This window comes from Falco peregrinus, chromosome 3, assembly GCF_023634155.1.
Source record: "Falco peregrinus isolate bFalPer1 chromosome 3, bFalPer1.pri, whole genome shotgun sequence".
In the NCBI taxonomy this organism is placed as follows: domain Eukaryota; kingdom Metazoa; phylum Chordata; class Aves; order Falconiformes; family Falconidae; genus Falco; species Falco peregrinus.
In genome coordinates, this window is record NC_073723.1 from 64,855,981 (window position 1) to 64,868,461 (window position 12,481).

The 12,481-nt window shown below is 34.9% G+C and overlaps 1 protein-coding gene across 2 annotated transcripts in view; it reads left to right on the top strand.

Moving 5' to 3' along the window:
* Positions 1 to 12,481, top strand: part of LOC101924626 (cadherin-7) — an 83,731-nt gene that overhangs the window by 52,434 nt on the left and 18,816 nt on the right. For both annotated transcript variants that reach the window (XM_055800591.1, XM_055800590.1), the window contains exon 7: positions 9,592 to 9,845. In XM_055800591.1, the coding sequence (XP_055656566.1) occupies positions 9,592 to 9,845 (254 nt within the window). The remainder of the gene's footprint in view (positions 1 to 9,591; positions 9,846 to 12,481) is intronic.

Consider the following 12,481-nt stretch of genomic DNA (forward strand, 5'->3'; position numbering starts at 1 on the left):
ATTGTGTACGTGTGTGTGTGATCTTAAGCTTTTTAATGACTTACAATTATTGTGTGGGGATTTTGGCAATAGCTATATTGTTTTCATGAGTTTTTTTAAAAGCTCCTGCACATACAAGTTCAGATAGGAATCTAAGCTTTAATCTCATTTTTCCTTGTATTAAAAAGAAAATGTGAAAAGGTATCTTACAGTAAAAATTTAAGCCCCAAATACAAAATGGATCCCAAATGTAAAAAAAATTAAATATCTAATTGTCTTTGGCTGAAGTTGTTCTATTCAAAAGGCACATATTACTAATGTTAAGATTATGCAGCAGCAAGATTAGTTGTTTTACAAGGTAATGTTATAAAAAAATTGAGAAGATGGAAATAATTAAAGAAATATTTTTTTTTCTTACTAGCTTTCTATATGTACAGTTAGAAAGCTAACACCTTAAAACAGAAAAAAACATGTTTATAAAAATGTTAAAACTCAACATTCTAACCTTGCTGCAGCACATTTTGGACCATCCTTTTACAAAATAAAAGCCTGTTGAAATATTTTGCAAGAAAATTTAAATTTGGAGAACAGGAAAAAACTCCAACACCTTAAGACAGAAGAATGTCCTCTCATATAATTTCATACTCTTAATGTGTGAATTCTTGGTAATGACCGTACTGAATCAATAGCCCTAACTCTGCTAATCAATTTAATACTTACTAAAATGTGGAACTGACTTGGTGTTTTAGAACATATGTAAATATGTTCCTGAACAAGGACCTATGTTTGTAGTTAATATTATTCCATAGAAGATTTTTCTTCTCTATATACTTTTTAATCTCTGTAAACTTTACATACCAGGTGTGGAAATTGTTTGCTTTGGGTGTTTGGGTTTGTTTTTTTTTTCCTTCCTCTGGTGCATCAGTTCCTTTCTAAAGCAATATAAAACTTCAGTAACATTTCTCCTTTGAAAGAAGTCAATACTGCAGGATGTTGCAAAGCAATGGGCTAATTCAGATGCCCTGAACACCTGCTGAGAGCTGGTAAGCTTCCATAGATGTCACATTAAATGGAGAATGTTTAGCACCCTTGAAATATCAGGCTCTAATATGTGTAATATGAATCATCTTTTTTCAAAGGAAGAACATCTATCTTAGGCTTCTTGCAAACTGTGCTAATTTCTGCTTAGCACGTTTGAAATACAAGTGATGAAAAGTTAGTCTCTTTGTTCAACAGCCAACTTCATCAAAGCTCCTTCAGTTTGCTTATTTAAGGTTTTTGAGCAAAGATTTGGAAGAAATATGCCTACCGTAGAGGCAGAGAATTTGCCAGTGTCACAGCGAGCAACACTGAATCAGCTGGGGGCTTCAGCAATCTAATTTGAGAACTAATGTGTTCATTTGAATTTTTAGTATGCTTTTGTAGTCATGGTGTTTGTTCCTGGAATATTCTGATTCCAGTATTGTACAGTGGAAAAAACAATTGCCATTTATTATTTCTGTAATCACATTAGCTAGGGAGGTGAACTGGACTTCCTAAAAAGTGCTCTATGAAATAGCTATTGGACCACGTTAAAAAGGTTACAAAATTTTGACCTGATGAAATGCTCCAATTTGCTCATAATTTTTAAAGCTAGATGCTGCTGTATTTTGACAGAAGGACTCACACTTTTTCTCTGCAGTGTTAGAACTTTTCTCTAATTTTCCTGTTGTTGCTGAATATCCTCTGCCACACCCAAAGGTGAGTGCTAATGCTGAGGGGCACCTGGTAGACCTCTGGATGCCCTTAGTTCTTCATTTGGAGTCCAGGGAACTTAGTGCCTTGCCCAAAGCTGAGATATCCTTCCTGCCAACCCTGTAGAGGACATTGGCTGGGAGGGAAGAAAGTAAGTGAAGAGCTCAAGCACAGTGGCTAACAGACAACTGCACCTTGTTCTTCGCTGGAGAACAAGTACATAGAAGACCGTTAATGACAGTAAACGCAGGTTAAAAGGGCGTCAAGGAGTCAGGCAGAGATTATCCCTGGATGATAATGTGTGCTTGTTAGAGGGGAATCAGGGAAGAAATTAAATCTGCAGCCTGGAATCTGCCTACATATTTTACTATCCAGCACATGACATTCCGTACGCTTCTGAGGGCAGTCAGCTCTCTCCTTTTCATGCCCCTGAAACCAGCTGAGGCACTGAGAAACAGCTCAGCCTCCAAATGCATGCCCATCATTTTAAACTTGTGTGTATTTGTATGCTGAGATGACATGTCTGTGTACACATCAAGCAGTAAAATGCCAAGGCAAAGACTTCTGAAAAGGCACGCTTTGGTTCTAAATGCAAATGCATACTTTAGCTTTGCATACTTTTGCTGCAGTCCTACATACAAATCAGCAGGCTGGCCATGAAATTCACTGCCAGTATTTCTGAGCAGTTGAAGGCACTGCTCCTTTTTTTTCTGTGCTGACTGTTGTGGAGAAATTTTGGCACCTGGTTGTCGGAGTTCCACACACAAACTGAGGATTTTACATTCTGTTTTTAGAAGGATAACTGTTTTGAGACGATTTGAAAAGTTTACTTCCTCACTAAATCTAAGACTTTTTTTTTAACACATAAAAAGCAGCAAGTAAAAAAAAAAAGTTTTCATAAAAAACCCACCCTAAATTAAGAGCAGTGTAATTTAAGAATTTGGTGAGCAAAGCAGGGTTTTTGTATGCTCTAAGTGGATGCAATATGAAAGAAAATACCCAAGGATTAAGGCAAATTGCAAACAAATCATTTATGTGTATAAATTCAGGAAAATGAACTTTTTAAAAGAAGAGACATACCAAGAATTCTGATATTAGAAAATGTTACATGGCTACGTAATTCCCAGGATTACTTGTGTATAATGGCCTTGACTAATACATATACCGATTTGAAAGGTGGCAAAATTGGTGAATGAGATTTGGGTGTGTTTACTTTTTGGTTTGGTTTGTTTTTCCCATGCATTTGAATACATTTCTTCTCTGCACCCTAAGATGCAGAGATTTCAAAACATGAAAACTCAGCAGAAAAAAAAATAATTGTGGTTTTACTCTAACAGTGATATTCATTGAAATATGGAGTGTATTCTTCCCTCCTTTATATCTCTTCTGCACTACTAAATCCAGGTATCTCTGGCTTGCACAGTTTATTCAGGATGGAGTTTTCTCTGAAGAGTTTAGGAATAGTGCTATTTTTCAAATAGTAGTAGTTCTGCTCATAGTTTTTGAAGCCATGGCAGGACTGGGGATTACATGTTCCTGAACACGCGAGTACTGTTGCTGCCTAGTGCCTAATGTCAGTATATACTAGCTGCTAGACTACATCTCAGTTCAAGGTAACGTTTTGACAGTAGGCTGGTATTCTTAGAATGACTCCCTTGACCATATGTGATCAGACGAGGGAGGAATACTTTCTCTATGTCTTCATCCACTTTGTCTTCCTTCCTCCAAAGAGTAGAGTAGGATTGTACTACCTTACGCAGCACAACTAAGGAGCATGCATGCTGTGCTACTGTACATTATTTGCTGCTATATGGTTTTTCATATGCCTGTGACACCTTATTTTCTTTTGTTCTGCTTAGGATGTTTGAATCTGGATGAGATGAATGAGATGTCAAGTTCATGTATTCCAACACATTGCTTAGATATATGTTAGAAAAAAAGAAACCAACCAACCAAAAAACCCACACCTTTTTCAAAGTATTATTTAGGACAAGGACTAACTTTTGTTCATGAATTTATGTCTGAAATAATAAGTGGTTAAGTCTGGGTAGAACTGAGTTTTTGTGAGATCAGTGAAGCTAGAATTTAATCTTATGACAAGAACTAGTAAAAACAGTATTGAATCTTTTACTTGATTATTGGCACTAAAAAATAATATAATACATTCTTATGTATACTTCTTATGTAATACATTAACTGAATTAATTGACTGAATTCATATGCAAAAAATTTATCCAGCATGTATCTAGGAAGCTATATAAAAGTGTGTCAATTGTTTTTGGGATGCTATGTTCTATTTCCAACCTGCAATAGGATGTAAAAAATCCAGAAGCTGGTATAAACTACAAGAGAATAAGACTCATCAGCACAGTTCAGCGCAGTATTGTCTGCTTACAGGAAGGTGGGAAAGTGGTGGGAAAACTAGTGGGGGTCTTTTCCTGTAACCTGCTATGTTCATACAATTTGTTGCCTAGTAGTTTCAAGTCACTGTGGAAACCTTCCCTTTTTTTTCTTTTCATACTTTCTCTTTTTTTAAATAATAATAAAAAACAAATGAAATGTTCTTACTTATCAAGTAAAATAGAAGAAAGCTCTTCCTTTATTTTTATCTGGTACAGAGCAGTCTTAAGATACCATCTACTCAAACTTTGTGCTAGAGTTCCGACGCTGCAAATAACCAGAGAGTTTGGCTATTCTCCACCCCATAGGCACCCTGTCTGTAGTGAATTCCTAAGTAAAGCTAAATTGGTTATGTAAGTTACTTTTAAGCAGGATTTAGGAAAACATCCACCTTAGATGACCTTTTCAGAAATAAAAATTACTTTTACCATTTTTGAAGAGGAATTGGGCATTTATATTTCTTAGAAATAATTGAAAATTGTATCCTGGTTCACACTGTGACTCAGTTCTCCATCTGTAGAGTAGGATCAGTTCCTTTCTGTGGTTTAATTTGTAAGTTACATTTTGCTATCGATGCTCTGTTAGTAAGAACTCAGATCATTTGCATAGCTACATTTCACAGTAGAGAGGGTGTTCGGAGGAAAAGTATAATTTTTCTGAATATATTAAAGTTTTAAAAAATGTGTTTTGGATTTGTCTCTGGAGTAGCAACCTTAGAATTAAAGAAATGTTTATGGAAATGAATGATGAGTCAGTCATTTAATACCACAAATTCTGAAGTGTTCATGCAAACCTATATGTGTGCAATTTCAAAGGGAATTCATGTTGACTGTTCACAGAATCCTGGTTGTAATACACAGGAATGGATCTTGGCTTCACTTTCTAAGCAAAATGCATACACGAGACCATATTGTTTGTAGTTTCTAAAGCACTGTTCCTAAAAATAGTGTACTGAACAAGGCATCGTATAAGTATAGATTTCACTTTATTCACAAAGTTGCAGGCTATAGTTAGTCTTCAGTAATAATAAAAGCTTAGTAGCAAAACCTCCTAGGATAAAAACCTGATAGATGATCTGTATCCAGCTACACCTTTATCAAATACATGATGCTTAAAGTAGTAATGGTAATTTAATAATAAAAAAGGCTGCAAGGTATGTTTTTATTTACATGTTATGTGACTTTTTTGAAAGTTATGAAATCTGATGCAAGCCATTTTGAAGTCTGTGGAGAGATTTTAGTGCATGTAAGGGCGGGGTGTGGGGGGTGGGGGTGTGGGGGTGGGGGGCGTGGAGCAGGGGAAGCCCAAAGACTCTCTATAGAGGGTGTTGTAATTTCTTACTGTAGCAAGTGATAAGCATTAAGATTTCCCATGGTACAGTTCTTGCCCACTTTGCCTTCATTTCTCCCCCCAATACACAGACCTACCACCAATATCACCAACCAATTTGAATGTTAGAGGGAAGAATGTGAAAATAGTGTTGCAAAGTACTTTTTCATAGAAATTGATGGCTAAGACATTATTCTAAGACCTGACTTTGTTCTGAGAGTAATACTGGTGATTATAAAAACGGGGGGGTTATGCATAAGCTTTTGAGTGAAAAGCTATCTTTCTATTACTGTTAACATTTCACCTTTTTTTGCAGCTAGAAATTTTTCTTTCAATTCTATATCAGAGTTTACAATGTAAGAACTTGAGGCTTCCATAGTTCCTTTGAGAGATAATGTGCATTTGTTTGATGTACTGCAGTTTTCAATATAAAACCTCAACTGGGCTTAAAAATGTGATTTTCACCTCTGAAAGGTATATTATTACAAAGTTGCCATACAATAAAAAATGAACATAACAAAAATGTTATAAGAATTTCATACCCAGCCTCTGAATATAGGTGACTTTTTTTGTAATTTCCTTCAGACAGCAGAAAATTCTTACTCCTTAAAAGAAAAGAAAAAAAAAAAAAAAAAAAAAAGAAGAAAGACCCCCCAACCCCCAAAATGAGAGATAGATTAATGGATCCTGCACAAGATCTAATAAGATAACACTAATGCACAGATATTAATGAAGCGGTCAAGCTCTATTCACTGTACTGAAGGACTCAAGTATACATTATCCATTTAACCTTCAATGCTGATGTAGTGATTTGTAGTCTGTTGACTTGGTATTCCATTACTGGACTCTTGTGCTTTTGTTATACCAGGAAATAATGGAGGTATGATCTGAAGGCCTGTTAAATAATGCTTTCTGTATAACAGACATCAGTGATAATTAGATAAAAAGGAAAAAAAAAACGGAAATCTTTCCAGTTCACTTTTTCAGTCTTTCATTAGTGTCTGTAGTATGTAATGTCTTTATTATATTATCTACAAATTGTTGAAACATTTCCACCAGGACAAGAACTCTTGCATACTGACCATATCTTAAAGGTTTTGTTTATTTTCCCAGATCACATTCTGCCTCAAACCTGGTCCCTGTTTATTCACCATAGGATGTGAGGATATACCTTATAGAAACAGACTGAGGATGACTGTAGCTTTTGTAGTCATTGTCACACTCCACAGGAGACAGACTCTGCTACAAAGAACTAAAATAAGACAATATTACTGCCCCTGTGTAACACAATGCCATTTGATGTTGTAAAACCCCTTTGCCAATCCATACTTCTCCATACTGTTCCCCCTGTATATGCACAGATATTAGATATTTTATTTCTTTATTGTTCATTAGCAAGGACCCTTACAGCTTTTGGAAACAATCAGCAGCACTGGGTACCAGAAGATATTTGAGGCAATTCTAGGACAGGATTCCTGTTGCTGAAAGCAGATGTTTACTTCTTCCAGTTATTGAGACTGCCTTACTAGTGACTGGTAAAAACAGGCATTCGTAAGTAGACCAGCTGATTTCTTCCCTAGAAGAACTTTGCTATACTCACAGTAAGCACCATATGGTGATTTTTTCAGATCTGCAAGGCTGTTAGAGAAGGTGAAACAAGCTTTTAGTAAGTAGGCCTGTTTAGTATACACATCTATACCATCACTAGTTTTACATCCTTAACTTTGAGGAAATGCCTTTCTAATGAAAGTGGGGTTTGTGTGTTCCCTACTAGTCTAACACTCCTGTAATCCAGTCAGATAAAGAATGGTCTCTACATTACAAGAATGAAATATGATTATTTAAATGTGTGTGTCAACCCTTATGATAAACATTCACATTGAAAACACATGTTTTTATGATTTCAATTTTTAATTTAGTCTCCTTTAATCAATATAGAAACATGGGAATGTCATTAATTAAAATTAATATTTCTTCATTGTTTTGCTCACTCTACTCAAAATTTATATAATTTGTCTAATTACATATATTGTGCTTTATACATTTTATTAAATCAAATTTTCATAATCTTTTTTTCTTAGGATGACTGTGGTGTTGACACTAGTGTATCATAACAAGCTGTCTTGTCTGCATTCTCATGATATATTTCCATGTGTTTAAGTATCATTTTAATCTCAATCATCTAGTTTCAACAGGTATCACTTATTAATGAGAAAGAATTAGCCTTCCCTTCTCTGCTACATATTTTTATACATTCTGACTGAAAATGCACCGTTTGCTAAAGGCTTTTTTTAGTTCAACAGATCTCAGCCTTTTGTCTTTGACATTCTTCAGGTTATAATTTCTTTAGTTCCTATGATGCTTGTATTGGAAAATGAGAAGTCTAAAGATATTTGTGTGCTTGGTTGTCTTCTCCTTAACCTTACTGTTCATCTGGTCATGCCAGATGCTTAATTGTTTGCACCATACAACAGAATTTCTGAAACATTTTTCATCATCCTAATACCACATTATATTTTCATTATGGCTGTGAAGTTTGTTTCATAGCAGACATATTGTACTTTAAACATAAACCCAAAATTAAAATTGAAAAAAATCCAAACATGCTTTAGTAATAAATACTGACCAGTGGTATCCAGTATAGTGATCACTATCCAGATAACCTTTCTTTTATGGCATATCTGTCTTTGGAGAGCTATGGATGCTACAGCCCTGATTCCATGCAAGAAGTAAGCACTTGCATAACATGAGGATCACCCATATTCCCTTTTGGAGAAGCCTTTTGCTGCCACATAGTGTTTATAAAAGTTCATTGTCTTTCTGAGTGTGATATGTTGCAGTTCATTTTTCATTTTTAAATCTAGACTGTTTACATCTGTATTGTAACTTCGGCATAATTACTGACTTTAACATGCTCATTTGGGATTTATCCTACTGTAACTCCATGGAGAACTTAGACCCTTGCATTTGTAGGTCAACAGATGTGTGTTTCACCTCTGCTGCTCCTCTGAGTGAATACAGGAATGTTTTGCAGATGCTCTCAGACTATTTTGAAAACACATTTCAGATCCCTATGATGTATCCAGGACCAGAATTGCAAAAAAACTTTTAAAATCTGTTTTATACACTTGGAATTATAGTTTGAAAAGATAGCTGACTAACCAGACTGCAGTTTTAGGAATGCTTGGGTCTTTTGCTGCTGTTCCTTAATGATTAAATGTGGGATTGCAAAGGAATAGTTAGCTGACATTTGGGGCAAGCTGACAAACTAGGACTATTGATATAGGGCAGATAGTGTTAATATTTACATGTTTCCTTTCAATAATGGTCTGTGAGGTAAGATGCTTTTTTGTTTCCAAAATAATTTTCCTTATAGGGCTGTCCTCCAGATCACAGATGCCCTGTTAGTTGTGGGGGATAATTTTTAATTCCAAGGCACTATTTATTCCTAAAGAAATTATACTTTCATCAAAGAAAATTAAAGCAGAATGAAGATGGAAAAAAATTAATGTGCATTCTGTTTTATGAGCAAAACAAAACAATCTCCAGGCTGCATCTCCATACAAAGTATTGTCATATAAACAATGTAGTTTAACAGATTGACACATTGTCTACACAAATTTATACTGATCTTGGAGTAATAATAGATTAGCCAATCCCAATGCTATACAAAAGAATACCACAAAACAAACAAAAACAATTTTCTGAATGAGGTGTTTTCACCAGTGAATATTAGATCAAGTTCTTATGTCTGGGTAGTACATCACATTGTATTGGACATTACCTTAGATATAATACGAATAAGGCAAAAAAAAAATAATTCATTCACAGTGATTAAATAATTGGGGAAATTTGGTCCTCAAAGAAGTCACAGGAAGTTTTGCCATTAACTTAGAAAATTCTTGTTTCATTCAGAGGGTAGAACTACCTCTACCATTAAACTCATTTGAGAATATTCACTAGTGAGACGTTGCAAATAAAGTTTTTAGGAAGCTAAAAAATAAGCCATCAACTATGCTTCGCCCATTGAAAGTGCTGGTTGGATACAAATGGCAAAGTTCATTTTGTACTTACTGACAGTTATAAGCGAAACAGTTTTGTGTCAACATCACTGGGTAGTAAAATTTCCAAATAAATTTACCTGTACAGGAACTGGATTTTGAAGCTAAGACAAGCTATACCCTGAGGATAGAAGCAGCCAATATGCATGTTGACCCTCGCTTCCTGAGTCTGGGACCCTTCAGTGACATGACAACAGTGAAGATAATTGTAGAAGATGTTGATGAGCCACCTGTGTTTACTTCACTTTTGTACTCCATGGTGGTGTCTGAAGCAGCAAAGGTTGGCACTATTGTTGGAACTGTAGCAGCCCATGATCCAGATGCCTCAAATAGTCCTGTCAGGTAATTATAAGATGTCATAATTGTTTATTTATTTAGCCTTTGTATTGAAGTTGTTAATTTTGTTGTGGGGTGGTCTTTGCTTACATTGAAAGCAATTAGTTAGGTTTCTTCCTTTGCCAAGGGACATTGAGATGTTCTAAGAGATGGCATATTTTGACTTCTATACTCCTGAACTACAGGACCCTTGAGAAAATAATATATTTAATCTCTGTAAAGCAAAGAAAAGAAGATATAATTTCAGGATTCCAAAGAAAATACCCTCAACATATGAGTAATATTTACTTATCTCTAAGTTTTGGATGAGTCTATTGTTATCTATAACAAGTTATCTTCTCTTAAATCAACCAGGACTGAAAAGCACACATAATATATCCATGTCTCTGTGTGTACGTCCATAATGATTCATACTCTCAATGCACTATGCACAAGAAGTCACAAGAATGTAACAACATGTTAAATATTGCAAGAATGTAATAGACTCCTGCACAGTAGGAAAAGAAAAAAAAAAAAAATCAGGGAAAACTCTTTATGTCAGGGAAATGTATAGGGCACGACACATCCTGTTTCAGTCAGGATGGTTGAAGGCAATAATCTTTTGGCTTTTGTAAATTCTGTCACAACCAAATATCTTTCATTTGTATGGGAAAAGATATGAACCCTGGAGACACATAAGAACTATGAAGGACCTCTTCCTTTGTCTTCAGTGTGTGAAGAACCTGTAAGCCTTCTGCAGTCTAACATCCAGATCATAAAGAAACCATAAGAAAGCACCAAGTATTGATCTTATTTTCCTGTATCTAAGGTCAGAGCTCAAGGACAAAGACTTACCACCTAAGTTAAACCAGTAATGAGTTGCTTGTTACTTTTCTTAAGCAGAGTAGTCATATTAATTTGTAAAGGAACATGCAAAAGGTAGTACTTCTGACTCAGGAATTTTGTGATTTTAAATATCTGCAGGAGGAGGAACACACACGATTAAAATTTAGTACTAATATTCATTTGTTTTTATTGTTCATTTAGGACATACATAAAATAGAACTTCACAGGTACAGAACTTGGTTGGATGTCACCTTTTTTCGTGGTGTTAAATTTTTACTTTCATGCATTGAGGATGAACTTGGAACTCTAGTGTAGCTCTGTAATTCTAATGCAGAAATCTTAAGCTGTAAAAATAAAGCATATGTTTCACTCCTACAGCTGACGTAAGTGTTCTCTCTCTCTTTCATTATATATCGGCAACATATTCAAAATAGCCGATTCCTATCATGTATAAACAAGTCCTAGATGGATGGTTGGCATGGATTTACTTGTGAAATTTATCTTTGCTGAAATCTATCTTTTCTGTGGCAGTGTTTTCTGGCACTGGTGTTAGCATCTGGTATATAATACCTGGTTTAACAGAATCATGTAGAGTAGGATTAAATCTAGTTCGATAAATGCAGTCTATGCTCAGAATGGTTTTGATTCCTTTTGACTCTTGTGTAAACATAATGATGAGTTTATTGGCCTCAATCTAGTTAATTTTTATGATTCCAGCATAAAAAAATACGTATATCACCATCTTAACTAAAATCTTGAATATCTCTTCTGCTTCAAAGTTTGGAATTTGAGAGGGAGGAAAAATAAAAGTAGTGAGAGTTTATCTGTACGCTTGCAAACCTATGTACATTGTTGGAGGCAGTGACAGGTCACATAATGTAAAGCTGTCCTGCATCTGCTGTAATATACATCAGAGCCAGATTCACCTAAAATTGGAATGTGTTATGGAGGATTAATGCATAATACTTTTCATGATCTACTTAAGAAGTTAAAATTATTAATCTATAAATAAGTATTCCAAATTCTAAACATTGGATTATATTAATAGTGATTAAAATTTAAATTTGTTACAATTCAGAAAATATTGAAAATACACAATCAGACACAATTAAAACCTTAATAATATGGGGGTGGGGAAATAATAAATATTTTGAAAAGAAGAGGCTATCCTTTATGGACCAATGAACTATTGATGTTTGAACTAGCTTAAATAAAGGATTTAAAATTCCTGCAGCTCAAAGATTTTCAAGAATTAATGGCTGCAAGGAATTAAAGGATTAAAAGTATTTAAAATAGTTTTTTTAGAATTTGAATATGGATGCAATGCTCGTAAATAAGTTAATGGAAAGTGCTTGCTTTCTATGCATGAAAATTATTTTTCTTGTTTTTTTCATAAGAACCTGTCATCCAGTTTATATAACTTGTTTGCTTTCCCCTCCCTCCCTCCTTCCTTTTCATTTCTTTCTTGTTTTCCTTTTTCTGTCTTTCTCATCTCCTCCTTCTCCTTCTCTTTCTTTCTTACTTTTTTTTTTTTTTTTTAAGAAAGGCCTTTGGCTCTTCATGATGTGTAGCGATAGTCTGAATAATTGGTATGATATTGAATCCCAGATGTGGGACCTTCCAAGACTCACTACATAGCAGAGGTGACAGGCATAGACTCATGGGGAAATCTGACAGCCACAAAACAGCTGAAGAGCACTGCTGGCCGAATAAACAACAGTGCTGGCATGAAAGAAAGTAAAAAATGAACTACAGTTAACATAAAACGGGGGGAAAAATTAAACAGGAGAAGTGAAAGAGGGTGAGCCTTAATCTGT